The sequence below is a fragment of the Sus scrofa genome, chromosome 16 (genome assembly GCF_054392235.1).
Source record: "Sus scrofa isolate SSC_HxYL_T2T_F1_AM1 chromosome 16, Sscrofa_HxYL_maternal_Yorkshire_Landrace_v2.0, whole genome shotgun sequence".
Lineage (NCBI taxonomy): Eukaryota > Metazoa > Chordata > Mammalia > Artiodactyla > Suidae > Sus > Sus scrofa.
In genome coordinates, this window is record NC_139398.1 from 66,344,611 (window position 1) to 66,362,954 (window position 18,344).

General features: G+C 46.0%; 1 protein-coding gene across 7 annotated transcripts in view; it reads right to left on the minus strand.

The window, feature by feature from the left end:
- Positions 1-18,344, minus strand: part of DOCK2 (dedicator of cytokinesis 2) — a 425,062-nt gene that overhangs the window by 390,083 nt on the left and 16,635 nt on the right. For 2 of the 7 annotated variants that reach the window (XM_021076634.2, XM_021076633.2), the window contains exon 1: positions 15,126-15,240. The exons of the other annotated variants lie outside the window; for them this stretch is intronic. In XM_021076634.2, the coding sequence (XP_020932293.1) occupies positions 15,126-15,168 (43 nt within the window). In that variant the 5' untranslated portion in view covers positions 15,169-15,240. Of the gene's footprint in view, positions 1-15,125; positions 15,241-18,344 lie in introns of those variants that run through there. 7 annotated transcript variants of the gene reach the window in all.

Below are 18,344 nucleotides of genomic sequence, written 5' to 3' on the forward strand. Positions count from 1 at the left end.
TGAGGTCAGGGATCGAACCCTCATGGATCCTAGTTGGGATCGTTAACTGCTGAACCATGAAGGGAACTCCCAAGCCTCAATAAATTTTAAAAAGATTGAAACTATACAAAGCATCTTTTCCAACCACAGTGAAGTTAGAAATTTTTAAAAAGTAAGAAAAAAAGCTGGAAAATTCACAAATATGTGTAAATTAAACAACTTATCCTTACAGAACCAGTGGGTCAAAAGTAAGAACTCACAAGGGAGACCAGAAAATATTTTAAGACAAATAAAAATGAAAACAAAACCCACCAGAACTTACAGACACAGTGAAAGCAGTAGTCACGTCAGTGAAAAGGACTTGGAAAAAAAATGAGGTCAAAACCCCTTCAAATATAAACAAGTGGCATAACTACTGCATGAGGTAATATTATCCCCATTTTACAGATGAGGAAACTGAGGTTCCGATGGTTTGAGCAGCTCACCCAAGACCCACTGACCCACCTGGTAGTAAATCACAGGGCCAGGACTCCAACCAGCCCAGTGCCCTGTTCATTCTTTGCACCCACTGCCTCCCCACAGCATCTGACGGCAGGTGTTCACCAGACCCTGCTTCATGCTTCTGTCTTGCCCACACTCTCTGAGCTGTGTTCTCTGAGGGAAAAGGAGGAAACACGAGACCTGTACAAATGAGCCCTTTCACCAAATGATTGAGGAGCATTTGTTAGCATTTATAGGGGTGGAAAATCCCAATCCCGAGAGATGAAAAAGTTTGGCAGTTACAAGCCATTATCTCTGGAATCAGATAAACGTGGCTCTTGAATCCAGTTCTGCCCTTTACCAGCTGTGGCCTCAAGTCCAGGGTTGCAGTGTATGATTGGGGAGGCCTCGTGCAGCACAAGGCAACCCATCATGAGAGCAGTGAAGGGGGGCACCCAGCCTCGGATCTGCTTGCCAGGCCTGTGCTGTGTCCCCCAGGGGATGGTGTCTTTTTGCAATTCACCCAAAGCCACTGTAAGAGTCAGTGGTAGCCTGCTTGAGCAGCAACTTCACTTCCCCAAGCCTCAGTTTCCTCAGCTGTAGCAAGGAGGAGATGATGGTCCCTACCCTGCAGGGTTTCTTGGAAGCTTGGCTGAGATTCATGCACAGAAAAAGGCTTCACTCTGTGTCTAACCAGAGTAAGTGTTCAATAAAAGGCAGTCACTTCTATCCCAAAGCAATCCATCCAGAGGGACTCCTTCAGAGCTCTTCTTTGTGTCACCTTTAAATCTGCTTTCCTGCAGTTGGCTACCAATGGCACTGCTGGTCGACACTGAATAAAATTAATCCTTTGTCCAAAAGTGAACCTTAAGAGGACCCTCAGGGGATTCAGAATTCTCTTCCTGAATAAAGATGCCCTGTTTCGTCATTCTCTCCACTCTTGGCCTGATTTCAAACCCTATCCCCACACAAGCTGCAGGTGTTTGGACCAGCTCCAGCTTGCTGATGCCCTAACTTGGCAGACTCTCCACCCCCTGATCCCTCTAGCCCCGGATGTCTGGCTGAGGACATGCCTGCCATGGAGCCTAGTAGGGCAACAGAGGCAACTGAGGTTTCCATCAGAAGAAAACCATCCATATTATGTGTTTGCCTCTGGGGCACTAGCAAATTAGGTCTATCAGATATTTGAAGAGCAGAGCATGACTCTGTTCTGTTCCCTGACAGTATCCTATCCATCTTTCCTTAAGAATCTTTTCCTCACCTCTGCCTAGCTCTCTCAAGCGAGAATGTACCAACTGATTGGCTTAAAAAGGAATCTGGAATAGTACAGAGGTTCCTTAAAAAAACTAAATATAGAACTACCATATGATCCAACAATCCCACTCTTGGGCATATATTCAGAGAAAACATAATCTGAAAAGATACATGCACCTCAATGTTCACTGCAGCATTATTTACAATAGCCAAGACACAGAAGCAACCTAAATGTCCATCAGCAGAGGACTGGATAAAGAAGATGCAGTACATATACACAATGGAATATTCCTCAGCCATAAAAAAAAAGAATGAAATAATGCCATTTGCAGCAACATGGATTGACCTAGAGATCATCACAGTAAGTGAAGTAAGTCAAAGACAAATACATGAAATCACTAATACATGGAATCTGATTTGAAAAAATGATACAAAAGAGCTTATTCACAAAACAGAAACAGACTTAAAGATTTTGAAACCAAACTTATGGTTTTCAAAGGGGAAAGTTGAGGGGAGGGATAAACTGGAAGGTGGGGATGGGCAAATACACACTCCCATATATAAATCTGTAAGTAACAAGGACCTGCTCGAGAGCACTGGGAAACCTACTCAATACTCTGCGATAGTCTACATGGGAAAAGAATCCGAAAAAGAATGGATATAGGTATTTGTTTAGCTGACTGACTTTGCTGTACACCTGAAACTAACACAATATTGTTAAGAAAACTATACTCCAATAAAATAAAATAAAACAAATACCTTAGATAGATCTTGAAACTTGATATTCAATGTGAAGGTCTGTATTCATTCCAAAGACTCACATAATATGAAAATGAAAGTAACTGATGTTTCCATTTAATTTATAAATGTATTTCTGCCTTTGCATGAGGACTTCTGCTCTAAGGCTCCGTTTGGGGAAAAGCAGACATTACTGACAAAGGAAGTGGCTTTGCATACCAATACCCAATTCTGTTAAGTTTTCTAAATGACTAACAGGAAACTTTGAACCAGAATGCCACTCTTTGCTGAAGTTTGATTGCTTATCTATGAACCTCACTTGAGTTGTTTCTGACCAGTGTCAGAGCAGGTCATCATCTTCTTCCCCACTCCCTGCAGTCCTAACCACTCTCAACTTTTGAGTGAGAGATAGAAAGGGCAGAAAAACATAAGGAAGATACAGGAATAAATCATAAGCAGAAATTGAGGAAATCATAGCCTGCTCCGCCCTGGCCATGCCCATCCAGGAAAGATAAACATGTAGTGAAAGGATTCCCACAGACGCCCATGCAAGCTTCCTCTTTCATATAAAGTCTCTGAGCCCTGGAGAGTGTTGACACATCCCCATGAAAGAGCTGACCTCTGCCTGTATCAAAATACTACACTCAGGAGCAAAGGCAGCAACTAGTTACCAAGAAGCCTAACCAGACCAAAATTTGGCCGATAATCAAAGGGTGTTTCAGGAACCAGGGGGGCTGAGGTCACTGAATCCAATGAGGACCCTCATATTGGAACTCCCAGACTGTCAAGCCTGTGGGAGTAGCTACTTTGGGACTGGTGGGACTTCAACAACCCTGGAAATCGAATCCACAGATTAGCCACTAATTTTACTTAAATGTACTTAAATGCTCATCAGGAGCCCAAATCTAGAGAAATAAGGAACAAGTAAATATTCTGTCGTTACAGCATGCAGCTCACAGAAACAAATAGGGTGGGAGTCTCTGTGCTTTGTGTAATGTTAGGAGCTAAGCACAATATTTCGCTTGGACTTACAGAAGAGGAAACTGAGGCACAGGGTGGGTAAATAGCTTATCCTATTATCTCTAACTATTAAGATAGAATTTCCCCACAAGTCTGGATTCTAACCACTTCACTCACTGCTTGACCGCTCACAATGCTTAACATTTATTGAGCACATGCTATGTACCAAGCACATGTTACTTTTTGATAGATGTTCATTTGGGCACCTACTGTGTGCCAGATACTGTTCTCAGTATTGGGGTTACAGTGATAAATGAAACTCCTCACATTTTACTTGAACCAGCAACTTTAACCTTCACAGTAACCTCCAAGATACTACCCTCCACATAACATGAGAAACACAAGGAGAAACTAAGGAAATTGCCCACAGTCACACAGCTAGAAAGTGGTCAAAAGTGGAGTCAAACCCAGAACAGAGTCCAAAGTCCTTACTTCCCTGACCAGCCCATTGCTGATGCCACAACTTATCATGTGTGTGCACATATATGTATGTGTGTATGTATACACATATATATATGTATATACTGGACTTGTTCATTTCCTGTCTCCTTCAGCCTCAGTGAGGGTGGATACTGAGTCTGCCTTGTTGGCCAGTGAATTCCCAGTGCTGAGAACAGCATCCAGCTCACAGCTGAAGTTCAGTCAATATTTACCGAACTTTAGTAAATACTTGTTGAACTGAAGGAACATGAATGCGAAGGGCGGGTATGTCTTTCCTCCTGTCTAAGTTTGTTCTTGCATCAGATTACTTGATGAGATGCTGACCCAGCTTGGCTGCCAATTTTGACTGCAGCCATCAAGTACCCTGTGACCCTTCAGGATGGATTCATACCTCATCTGGGGCCCTGATACTTGCTGATGTGTTTGAAAACAAAAGCTTCAGCAAACACCAAGTGTTAACAGAGTTGGAACAAGAAGCCATATTAGAGGACCACCAACAATACTGTAGCAAAGGAGTGTAATTGCCTAAAACTCACTTCTCTAGCCCCTGAGTTGAACTCGGAGGGTCTCCACTCCAGGGAGAAATAGAACCAGCTTGCAGGTTCACTTTGGATTCAAGGGAAACACACTCATTGAAATATACAAGCAGTTTACCTGAAGTCTCTGGGCCAGATGTTGCCTAGCCCAGCTGACAGGAAGAAAGTTGAGATTTCTGCAAATTCTCTAAAAAAGTGATTCTCCACTGGGGACAGATTCATCCCCAAGGGAGGATTTGTCAATGTCTAGACACTGTTGTGGTTGTCACAATCTGGGAGTGGGGGTGGGGAGTGGAGCATCTAGCATCCAGCTGGCAGAGGTCAGGGACATTGGTAAGCATCCTGGGTGAACAGGACAGCCCATGACAAGAAGTATCTGGCCCCAAATGTCAACGGCATCAAGGTTGATGAGTCCTGCTCTAAATCATCATGCTGCAACTCATCCTCTCCTCCCTAGTACTCCTACAAGGGCGTGCACACACACACACACACACACACTCTCATGCTCTTCCACATTCACACACTCATGTACTAGAGCGGGAAGCGAGGCTTTGTGAAGAAAAACGCAGGGAGTATCTGGAGCTCTGCTGGATCCTGCAGCTTAGAAGATTGGGGTGGGAGGGATGGTTCCTGTTCTCAAGTTTTGACAAAATTGACTTCAAGAGATAAAATGAACACACAAGGAAGCAGCAGCTGTGTTTTTGAAAAAGGGGTTAAGCTGTGGGCCAGGGCAACTGTGGGCTCTCAGAGGAGAGAGATTGAGAGAGGCCCCACGAATGAAGTGAGACTAGAGGGAGAGGGCGAGCAGAGGGAGGGCAAGGGGATGAACTGGGGCCAGAGCCTGCAGAAGGGGGTGGGCAGCGAGAAGGGAGGGACAATCAGCTTGACAGGTGCACAGTCCCATTGAGGGACAGCAGGGCCATGGGAATGGAGTCCTAGGGTGAGCTTGGTGTGGTAGACAACTACAGGGGTCCAGGTATTTGTAAAAGAGTTCAAGGACACCCCAAGTGTTACTGTGCTGCTTTCACAGGACTTAGCCTACTGACAGGGGAGAAGGCGGCAGTGAGGAAATGAAGGCAAGGTGGGGTAGCTCAGTCCATCTGTACCTTATGAGGCTACCGGAAAGTGTCAAGCCTCCAACCTCTGTCCCCTCGCCCTCCCCACCTTCTGTCCACTCATTCATTCATCTACTCATCCACCCACCCACTTATCTGTCAACCCACCCATGCCCTCACCTATCCTTCCACCCATCCAATCAACACCTACAAACTGAGCGCCTGCTGGAGAGGCACTCTGTGTTGGAGAGGAACAAGAAACACAGCATTGCTGTCATGACGTTTACACTCCACAGAGGAGCCGGATAATTCTACACAAGGCTACAATGAAATATGATGGGGGTGATGGCAGGAGCCACAGTGCCCTGAAGCAAGGGGTGCCCCCACCCCCAAGCTGGGAAATTGGGACATGAGTATTAATAATGGTTTTCTTTGCTGCCCTCAAGAAAAAAGGAGAGCCTACTACTGGACCATAAGCTTCCTGGGAGAAGAGACGGTGCTTTATTCAGCTCTGGGCCCCAATACGAGCTCAGGACCATAACCTAGCATGGATTTATTGAACTTAATTGATCTGAATAGATCACAAAAATAGTTTACTTAATCCTGGCAGCCCCAGATCTAAGAATTCACATCTTGGGCAGAATGCTTTGGCTGTGTTTACTGTGTCTAGTTACTGACTACATTTTGTGGGGGTCCTTAACTGGCTTCCATGAATGGTCCTGAATGAAATTATAATGTAAAACTGCACATGCACATGTTTTTGTAGGAAGAGGGTTTATAGCTTCCATTGAGCTCCCTGGGGATGCCATGTTACAACAACAATTAGCCTCTCTGACCTACTACGTTTGTGCTAGTACCTCAGGGCCAGATGGAATCAAAGTTGACCTCCAGCAGAGCTCTGCCCTCAGACAGTAAGCTATCCGGAGAGGGAGATGACACACAGTCAAGTAGCTAAAAGACAACATGGTGACAAATGAGGACTCAGATAAAACAGAAGAAATTTCTTCCAAGGATGAGGTGTAAGAAAGCTGCTGGAAAGAGGCTGCACTTCACAGGGAGCTTAAAGCCCTCAGCTCTTTAGTTTCCTCATTTGAAATGAAGATAAAAGTACCTACCTCTCAGGGTGACTGTGAGGGCTACACATGATTATCACAAGCGCTTTATAAATGTACTGTGCTGAGAAAAAGGTGAAGCAATGTTATTATTTATGAAAAAAGTCAATGACAATTTCGGGGATTAAGGAAGACCTGTATGTAATTCCATCTTCTAGCTTCTCAGACCAAAAACCGTGGGTGGTATCACCCCCTGATTACTCTCTTTCTCTTGTACCCACGTCCAATCCATGAGGAAAATCCCATTTGCTCCACCTACAGCACACACAACTAAGCGCATCTTACCCTCTCCACTGCTGCCTCCCTGGACGGTCCCCCATTAGCTCTTGTCTGGGTTATTATAGTAACTGCCTTACTGGCCTCCCTGCTTCCACATTTAATTCCCCTCTATCTGCTGGCCATGAAACTTCCAGAATAATCCTTTTTTAATATAGAAATAAATTTTATTAATCATTCGATTGATAAGATTAATAGTCAATAGAAAATTTTGCATAATATATGAACAAGCATTTCACAGAAAAAGAAATACATATAGCCAATAAACTTATGGCAAGATACTCACCCTCACTAGGAATGAGGATATGCAACTTGGGAACATTTAATTCATAAAAATAAAGTGTGATAATATCAAGTATTCAAAAAGATATGTATTGATTGGAATTATTATATATGGCTGGAGGGAAACTGGTACAACAATTGAGGGGGCGGTATCTTGTAAAGTTGAAATTCATAAACTCTAATGGTACAGAAGTTTGAATTCTAATCATACCCTCAAGAGAAACTTAGCATGTATGTATCTGGAGGTGCAAGGAATAATCCTTTTAAAATAAGACAGAACATTCTATAATTCTGCCCCGACTGTACAATGTCCCACGGCCCTCCATTTAGAGTAAAAGCAAAAGTCCTGATAACATGCCTTGGCCACTGCTCAGTACAACTCAGCTCACAGAGGTCACATTGCCCACCTAGGTCCCCTTCACCATCCTAGTTTAGGCTTTGACCCAAAGGATCATGTGTTGCCAGGGGAATTCTGAGGGCTCCAGAGCAAGGTCTGGAGAGGGGTCAGGAAAGCTCTCACATTGTCAGTCACAGCCCCTCCTGTCCAGTTTCCTTCAATCTATGTAGAATTGACAGTGTCCTAGTGGGATCAGAGGGGCAAGGGATGGATGGATGACTTTCTCCAAGGAGAATTAAAACCAAGTAAGACTTAAGAGGTTGGCAAACTCAGCCTGACTGGTTTTTGACTCATACTGGCTAAATAAAGTGGAAAGAAAGGAGAATGTGCCTGTTCCTGGGAACATTTGTGGTGTCTTGACCCAGATTCCCCTGGAGTTGCGTGGCGATAGGCATTAGTATTTCCCATTTGTATAACACTGGCTACAGAACACAGACTGTGCCACCCATGTGTAACAGAGTATTAAATAAGTTCTGAAAGCTTTAAAAAACCAACCAAACAAACAAACAAGAAATGCAACAGTCCAGAAATCAGCAGTTTATTATGGTGACTACACTGCCTGTCTCCAAACACAGCAGCAATATAAGGCTACTGATCTCAGGAGGGAGCAGAGCTTAGCAAACACACACTGTCAAGGCTCATTCAAACAAAGGTGTCATGGCTGGGCGCAAGATGTGGTTCCCAAAAGCCTAGGGATTAGGACAATCTCCTTAAATGGACTCGAACAGTCAGCCCAGCAGGCACTCTTAAACAATCCCAAACTGCTGAACTATCAGAAAGTAGGAGGCCCAGGCATCTAAGAATAGGTGATAGGAAGGAATTAGGTTTCCAGTCCATGTGTTTTTGTTGCACAGACTAATTCTGGGGGGTCAGTCCAAAGATCCAGTCGGCCTAGCAAAGATTCATGTACTAAGATCCCTCCAAGAGTTTCCTTTGCAATTCTTTTCCCCACTGCCTCTCAGAGGCCTTCTGAGACCATTCAGATCAAGAGTCCCCCCTCCAATATTCCCATTCGTGGAACAAATTTCTTTTATTACATCAGCATATATCACAATTAGTAGTGGGGTGCTTACTGATTTTCCCACAAGGCTCTTTTTGTTTTCTCCACTAGATGATCAACTCCACAAGGATAGGAATCCTATTGGCCCAGTTCTAGTCATCTCAGGGTTTAGCACAGTGCCTAGCACATAGGAAAGGCCCAACAAATGTTTAAGAAACAGATGAAGAACGAATGAGTGGGAGTTCCCGCCATGGTACAGCAGTTAACGAACCAGACTAGTATCCATGAGGATGCAGGTTCGATCCCTGGCCTCACTCAGTGGGTTAAGAATCTGGCATTGCTGTGAGCTATGGTATAGGTCACAGATGCAGCTTGGATCTTGCATTGCTGTGGCTGTGGTGTAGGCTGGCAGCTACATCTCTGATTCAACCCCTAGCCCGGGAACCTCCATATGCCATGGGTACGGCCCTAAAAAGACAAAAAAAAAAAAAAAAAAAAAGAATGAGTGAATGAGAGAACAAGTAGTTGGTCTCTATTCTTCCTCCTTAACTATGACTTTTGGCACCAAGACCAGTATAACCAGTCCCTCTGCAGTGGCATTCTGCCCTGGGTGTGTTTGGAATGCATGTTCGACTCATGCCTCCTACTCAAAGATTCTTTCTAGACTCAGGACTCCTGCTAGATGAGTTGCAAGCCTCATGACCCTACTCCATAGCCACAGTGTATTGGACCAGGCGTGGGCAATACTCTGATCAGAGAGGGGCCCGTTATTAGCCTGGAGTGATTTCTGACTTGGGTGCCTTTCTTGCAAACATGAGTCAGTCCACTTCGATCTTCTCTGTCTGGACTTAGAACAAATAAACACAGAGAGAAGATTTGGAGAATGCTTGACCTGCAAAATCAAGCCACGTTGAGGCGGGTGGCGTGCTGGGGCCATCTTTATGGTGTTCTCAGAATACCAGAGTTATGAAGCTGAGGAGAGAAAGGAGAACACTGCTGATGGGTTTAGTGCAGCTGGAAATCTGTGAGAAGAGAGACAGAGGTTTCCAGGGCTCCTCAGTCCAAGCCCTTCGGGAGACCCACCACTCATGTTTCCTGGATTGCCGTCTGACTTCCCTTGGCCAGCTCTGCCAAGGTCCTGGGCTGCAACAGCAGCATATGTATCCCTGGACCAAGGAGAGGTCTTGAAGTCATCCATGTTCCCCAGTCAAAATGTAGAAGAGACCCTCCTTGACTTTTGCAGAGCCCATTATGGTTTGAATTGTGCTCCTCCTCACCAAACAAAAATGTTAGAGTCCTAACCCCTAGTACCTCAGCTTGCAGCTTTATTTTGAGACAGTATTTTCAGAGGTAATAAAGATAAAATAAGGTCATTAGGGTGGGCCCTAATCCAATATGACTGGCATCCTAATAAAAGGGAAAACTTGGAGAGGGACACATACGTAGGAAGAACACCTTGTTGAGTTGGAGACGGAGGCAGAGATGGTGGTGATGCTTTGCCAAGCCAGGGAACACTACAGATTGCCAGTAAATCCCTCAAAGCTAGGGGAGGAGACATGGAACAAACTGTCCCTGACAGCCCGCAGAAGGAACCAAGCACTACTCTCCAATAGCACACACAGGTACACAACCATAAGAAGAGATGACTCTCATAGAGAAGAGGTTTCTGAGCATAACTAAAGGCCCCTCACAAATCTGCCTGGCAGGCTCAGCTTCAGGGTAAACAAACCTTTTTTTTCTGCCCTCACCCTCCAAGAACCCCTGCCTTAAAGCCTCTTTTTCCAGTCCCTAAATAGCATATCACAGACCACCCATCAACAGTTGCAGACTCAATTGTTGTCTCTCCATTACTCCAAATTCATACGTTGAAGTCCCATATTTGGATCAGATCTTTAAATGTGTGATTAACTTGAAATGAAGCTGTTAGGGTGGGGCCCTAATCCAACATGACTGGTGTCCTTCTAAGAAGAGGAAGAGACAGAAGGGGTGGATGGCAGGGGGTGAGCATGCACAGAGAGACAACTAGGTGAACACAAAGTAGTGGGATGGCAGGTGCCTGCAGGTGGAGGTGGCCTCAGGAGAAATCAACCTGCTAGCACCTTGGACTTGGATTCCAGCCTCTAGAACTATGGGAAAATAATTTCTGTTGTTTGAGTCACCCCAGGGTAAATTACGGCTGCCTGAGCAAAAGAATTAATCATCCCCAATACCCTCATCCCCCTCCTTCCTTAGGAATGGCACACTGGACTTTTAGCTGGAGGCATGGCTGCTTACAATGCGGACTGCATTTCCAAGTTCCTGAGCAGCTAGGTTCAGTCATGTGATTAGGTTTTAGCCAATAGGATACAAAGGGAAGTACCAAGTGGGCCTTCCAGCAAGTGTCCTTATTGAGCAGGGTCATGCCCTTCCTATTCCCTCATCCTTCTTGCTGGCTGAGAGGAGGACCTGACAGTAAAAGCTAAAGCAGTTTGATCCAAAAGACAGAAGCCCTGTGCCCAGGAAGCAGTGCAGGAGACAGGATGGGCCACCTACCACGTCTTCAGGAATAATTTCTGGGCTTTACATGTGAGAGAAATTATCTCCTATTTTGGAGGTTTTTTGTTTGTTTGTTTTTGTTTGTTTTGTTTTGTTTTGTTTTGTTTGTCTTTTTGCCATTTCTTGGGCCGCTCCCGCGGCACATGGAGGTTCCCAGGCTAGGGGTTGAATCAGAGCTGCAGCCGCCGGCCTACGCCAGAGCCACAGCAACTCGGGATCCGAGCCGCGTCTGCAACCTACACCACAGCTCACGGCAACGCCAGATCGTTAACCCACTGAGCAAGGCCAGGGATCGAACCCGCAACCTCATGGTTCCTAGTCGGATTCACTAACCACTGAGCCATAACGGGAACTCCTATTTTGGAGGTTTTCTGTCACCTAGAGTCATACTTATTCCTAACTGATAACATTATTTTCCATCTCCTTCTCTGAGGGGATTCAGACAGTAAAGGCCAAAAGGAAATGTTAATTCTAAGTGGGCTCCTGCAGGACTAACTAATCAGGCAGTCAGTGGACAGGTAAACTGTCACCACGGCCGTCCGACTCCATGTCCACTTATGTTCTACTCTCCTAAGTAACTAAATTATCCTCCTACAGGTGACATACCTGCTCAAAAACTCCACTGCTCACAGAATGAAGTCCAAACTTATACGTTTGGCACTCAAAACCCGTCACAATCTGGTTCTAATCTACCTTTTTTTTTTTACTATAAACATCCAATAAAACCAAAGCAGACTACATATTATTTGACCCAAATGCCACACGCATTCCAACCTTGTGCCTTTGTCTATGACGGTCCTCCTCCCAGACTCCCTCCTAGTGTTGTGCAAAGAGCCTGGAGTCAACTGAATTTAAGGCACGGCCCAAGTTTTTCCAAGTTATGTGAACCCTGGAACTCTTCTTCTATAAAATGAGAAGAATAATACACTGCCTCACATAGGTCTCTGTCTGAAGCCAGACAAAGATATGGCATAGGAATGAGTCTTGAAAAACAGAAAATGCTGCACTTGCTCTTGTGAGGCATGACTGTACCGACCTGGTATTGGGGTGGCATACCTTCTGCCGCCCTTGGCTCCACAACTATTAGGTAACCCCCTTGACCTCAGTGGCTGTCATTGACCCCATCTCATTACTAAGTGCTTTTCACACATTCAATCCCCATTTAATTCTTCGAACAATCTCATGAGATCCGTGTTATCATTATTCCCCCTATTTTACAGATAAGGAAACAGGTGGAGGCCAAGCATCTAACTTTTCACGTCTCCCTTGAGGCACAGACACTGTGCATTTTCTTACATCCGAGCTGCACTGTCTTGTCTGTGGAAACTCCCACCTGCTTCTACCCAAAGGTCCTCTCTGGACCTCTAATGGATCACATTCTAAGTCTCTAACAAGGATGTAAAAAGAACCTGGCCAGGGATCTACATGAGGGTCGCCCTGGCTTGCCCACAAGGCAGTAAGAGAGAGCACAAGCAGTTATGCTGATGAAGCTGTCCCCTGAAAAATCAGGCCCCCAGACAAACAGACTCCACTAACTGATGAGGAAACCAAATGGGAAAGCGAAGCTCAGGTCTGGCCTGCTGGGACTCCAGGGATCTTCCAAGAACCCCTAATCCTCTACGTAGCACTTTGCCTTCCTCCAAGGCCCTGGGCTTGTCATCTCAAGTGCCCTTCATAAAATAACACCTTGAAATAGAAAAGAATTAATATCTAGACTTATGATGAGGAAAATAAAGCACAGATCTGTCTGCAAATAGTGATGACGGCAGAACTAGAACCCAGACTCCTTATGCTCAGGCCACTGTATTTTCCGCTGGGTGAATCCAGTCCCCTGTTGTCCTAACATAAGCTTTTCCCTTCCATCTACCCAGAGTCTTCAAAGGACATTCATCAGCAGAGAAAAAGAGATCCTTTGATGAGCAGGCAACTATGAAAGGCTCCCAGCTCTCTAAAGGGTCACAGACCTTCTGATCTGGCCTCCACAAAACAGAATTTTCATCAGTAGGCATGAAAACTGTCAGACGTGCCATCAGAAGAAGCCTCTGAGCCTGGGGCCTCACAGAGTTCTTACTCTCTGAGCACACAGGTGGGATTTCCACAGCTAGGGATGGTGAGAACATACTTCATTTTGTAAGCCTCCCCATCCTGTAATGTCATGTTCTGAACTGGGCCCCCATGCATAGCACAAAGTCTAAACATCATAATTGATTACAGTGAGGATTTGTACAATTGCCCTGCTAGGTACTTCTTGTGAATTAACACATTCAATCTTCCCACCCGCACCTAGGAAGCAGGTGCTGTTATTACCCTCCATACAGATTAGGAAACTGAGGCCTGGAGAAAGCAGGTAACTTGTTTAGGTCACAGGGCTGCCTACGTTGGAAGCTGGAATCCAAGAGCAGGCACCAGAGCCCATGATCTGCACACCACGGCACGGGGTCTGCACAGCAGGAAAGCCTGCAGCCCTAAGGATGGAGGGTGGGGCCCTCCACCACACTCAATCTCCCCCATTAACTGCCCTAAATACCATCCCTCACCTGCCACTCTGGCACCCCCAACACTGGCTTCAGTACAGATCGCATGTCCCTCCTCTGCTCAGAAGCCCGCTATGGCTCCTCATTGCCTACACGGAAAAAGCCTCAACTTTTTAGTCTGTCCTTCACAAATATGCCTTCAACTAACTCCGAGCATAATCACCCCTCCCATGCACCCCCGCTCAAGGCCAAAGGAGCGCCCGCTCTTCTTTCCTGGATCTTCCCTTCATGTCTCACTTTCACGTCCTAGACCACACTGGCCCCTCCACCTACAGTGGCCTGCTCCATTTATCCATCCCCAGCTTCCCTGAGAAGGGTTTCAATCTGATACCCTCAGATGGAAGGGTCACAGTTAGTGAAGCTTTGAAGTTCGAAAGTTACTGAGTCTGGTTCAAACTTCCCGCTTCATAGATGGAGAAACTAAGCCCCCTTGAGGGCATGGATTATCATTTGTTCTCTGGATGGGGAGCATGCATCTCCACAGCTCTTGGAGCCTAGTAAGTGACTGAGCAAATGTCGAGCCCTCCAGGGCAAGGATTCTCCAGCAGCACCCTTGGGATTCTCTGCACCTAATCACACTTGGCCCTTGGGTCCCCCAACATCAGACCGGCTCAACCCTCACCTCTGGGGGTGGTGCCTGATATCTGCCTGTGTAGCAAGCCACAGGGTGGTTTTTAAATTCACACTTATTTGAAAACCACAGTGAATCTATGGGGATTGCACCACGGGTGCCACTTAGTAGAAAGCGTCCCAGTACCTGAAGCCTCCCTTCCCCCAGCCACCACTTCCGCCCCTGAGCTTGAGGCAGAGGCCTCTGGGAGCTTAGATGGCTGAAGCTGCTGAGGCTGACTTCTTGGATGTCCCCATATAAACGGGCTGGAGCCTTCCTCCCCAGAAGCTCTCTGGCGCTGAGTGAAGGATCCCGCCCTCCAGCCCTATGCCCCCAGCCTGAAGAGCCCTCTGGACGCCCTGCCAAATCAGGGGTCATCTGACCCAGGAGGAACAGGCAGGGGAAGCAGGCAGATGGGTGTCACTTTGGACAGGGGTGGAGGGAGGCAATGAGGGGCCAGGCAAGGCCCAGCCGGGAGAGAGAATCACGCTCCCTCTAAGAGTCCCAGTCTCCAGAGGGGGTGAGGGGTTCCCTGGAATGCTATGAGCCTGACACCCAGAGCCAGGTTGCTAAGTGCTTTGCTCGTCCCCATCTAGGAAACGCATAAGTCCCTGGAGAGAGAGAGGGAAGCCCTGCGGTGGGCAGGGGAGGGAGCAGACAGGTGTAGCCTCCTGGGCAGCATGCCCACCTGCCTCTTCCCTGCCACCCTTTTCCTGCCCAGCTGGCCCCACAGCAGGCCAAAGGAGCCTCTGCACTCTCAAACTTTGAGTCAGTGCTGTGAGCCCATGTCCGCGCCGCTGGCTCCGCAGCATCTTCCCGTGCAGTTCTCCTGCCACCTGCCCTTCACCCTGCTGAGGACCCCATGCCCACACTTACCCACGCCATGCCTCTCCTTGTCAGTTTTGCGCCAGGGGCCCATGGCTGGGCGGGGGGCCTGCAGGCACCTCGAGTCGTCCTGTGGGGAAGCAGCCAGGGGGTGGCTAGGCGCTCTGCCGGGCCCCACTTCCTTCCTCTTTTCAAACTCCCTCTCAGGGCCCGCCCTCTCCTCCCTGGGGCACCCTGCTCCTCCTCCTCTTCCTCCCTCCTCCTTCTGGGCAGAGGCACTGCAGAAGACTAGCCTAGCTGCTGAAAGGCCCCCACACAGCTTAGGGGCCACTCCCAACTTGTCTCCTCCCCAGGTAAGCTGGCAGAAACCAAGCAGGTATCTGGGGCCACCCAGGCCATCATCACAAGTGCAGGATGTCCCCTGGTAACTGAGTCTAGTGATTACATCAAGCTCCCCCCACCTAGCAGGAGCTTTGGTGTCAGATATGGGTTCAAACTCACATTCTGATGTTTAACAGCTAAGCAACTAGACATTATTTCATCTTTCTAAGCTTCCATTTTTCCATCTGTAAAATGGGATAATGGTACCTACTTCATTTGTTATTGCAAGACTCTGAGAAGACAATGCATGCAGCAGGTGACACACACAGTTACTGTGAGGATTAGAGGAGATAATGCATATAGTTAATATTTGAGTTAAATACCCACCAGGAGGGGAGGTCACTTGTGGGTTTTATCCTTTTGGTGCCACAGACCCATTTGAAAATGTGATAAAAGCTCAGGAAACTCTCCTCTGAAAATATTCAAGCAGAGAATTTACCAACAGTGACAAGAAGTCCAGGATGCTCTAACAGCCAGCCATCATGGGCCTTGGGAAACGAGTCCTAGAGTTAGGCTAAGGGAGACATTTCTCAGAAAATGTTCTGGGAATAGATTCTATCAAGAAGCAAAAATATCTCTTTGATCCACAGCGATAAGACAGAATTAAAGTCTTCCTGAATTTTCTTTATTCATAAGCCTCACTACCCCTTCCTGCCTGACACTAGAGAGTTAATAAGATAGATTAGGCAATATTGCAGCTGACAGGCAGCTATGGCAAACTATTAATTTCATTTTATCTAAAGTTATTCCCTTTTCAGTTTTCTAGCAGCACAAATTGGGTAGTATTTTTTAATAGAGAGCAGTTAAATCAGTCAGGATTCCACCAGAGGACCACAATGGCAGGATATGTATGTGGATTGATTATTGATCGATTGATTAAATTGTAAGGAATTGGCTTATGAGAAAGTGGAGCTGGCTAGGTTAGGTCTGAAATACATGGTGCAGGCCTTTAGGAAATATAGGCTGGAAACTCTCAGGCAGGAGCTGAAGCTGCTGTCCACAGGCAGAATTTCTTCTTTTTCAAGGAAAGCACAGTTGAGGCCTGTCAACTGATTGGATCCTGCCTACGCAGATTGCTGAGGAGAATCTTCACTTCAAATCATCCTGTTGTAGATGTTAATTACATCCACAAAACACCTCCAGAGCAACACCGAGATTGGTGTTCGGTTGATTAATTAGGGTCTATTGTCTCACCAAGTTGATTCATAAAACTAACCATTGGAGCAGTCTTACAAACCAGACTAAACATCAGAGGTTGGTAAACTTTTTCTGTAAAAGATCAGACGGTAGATTTTCCAGTCTTTGCAGACCAAGAGGCAAAATCAAGGATACTATGTAAATACTTATATAACAAGAGAGAAAACAAGTTTCCACAATTTTTATTGATAAAATGCAAAATTTGATATTAATAACTGGGTCTATTCTTCTGTGATACAGTGCTAGAAATGAAAAAAATAAATTTGGGGGAGAGGTCATAGTCTACTCCATTAGAGTTCAAAGTTAGTTTTCTCTTGCAGGAGTTCCCTGGCGGCAGCAGGTTAAGGACACAACATTGTCACTGCTGTGGCATGAGTTCAATCCCCAGCCCACGAATTTCTGCATGCTGTGGGTGTGGCCCAAAAACTGATTGCAAATACTCATCTTTTAATGCTGATCTGTAGTGAAATTTTACATTTCATCTCTGAAAATGTCTTTTACCATAGGTGGTATATAGCAAAGAATTAATCTTGCCCCAGAAGTGGTCTGGTATTTGTCCTCAGCTACCAGAAAGAGATCTCTTAGAAAGTCATGGTTTGCCTGGGGAATTTATGTCACACCTAACAGTCTAAAAATATGATTTACAGAGTTCCTGTTGTGGCTCAGTGGTAATGAACCCGACTAGTATCCAGGAGGATGTGGATTCAATCCCTGGCTTTGCTCAGTGGGTTAAAGATACGGTGTTGCCAGAAAAGAAAATCATGGGCTTGGAAAATACACTTGTGGCTGCCCAAGGGGAGAGGGAGGGAGTGGGAGGGATCGGGAGCGTGGGGTTATCGGATGCAAACTATTGTTCTTGGAATGGATTTACAATGAGATCCTGCTGTGTAGCACTGAACTATGTCTAGATACTTATATCGCAACAGAACAAAGGGAGGAAAAAAAATGTATACATGTAAGTGTAACTTGGTCCCCATGCTGTACAGCAGAAAAAAAAATAATTAAATTAAATTTAAAAATAAAGATCCAGTGTTGCCATGAGCTATGGTGTAGATCGCAGATGTGGTTCAGATCCTGCGTTGCTGTGGCTTTGGTGTAGGCCGGCACCTGTAGTTCTGATTGGGCCTCTAGCTTAGGAACTTCCATATGCTGCAGGTATAGCACCAAAAAAGCGAAAAAATTAAAACATTTAAAAAATAAAAATATGATTTGGGGTGGAGGCTAACCATCCCAGAGAGACTAACAATGTGATATAGCTGGGGACTCTGGGCGCTATGGTATCAGTTATCCAGAAGGCTGAGATCAACCATCGGGGAAACCATGAAGGTAAAATCTTGCCTACATGACAGAGTCCCAGTAAAACTCTCGACACCAACGCCTGCGTAAGCTTTCCTGGTCGGCAGTACTCTACACATATTATCATACATTGATGCCAGGAAAGCAAAGCATCCTGACTCCAGGTGGGGAGGACAACATGTTTGGTACTTCTCTGGACTCTGCTCTATGCGCCTCTTCCCTTGGCTGAATTAACACTTCATCCTTTCCCAGTAACAAATGGTAACTGAGCATAACAATTTCAGTGAGTTCTGTGAGTCCCTCTAGTGAATCACTGACCCTAAAGGTACTTTTGGAAACTCCCCCAAACTTGCAATTGGTGTCAGAGGTGAGGACAGTCTTCTGCAGATCGTGTGC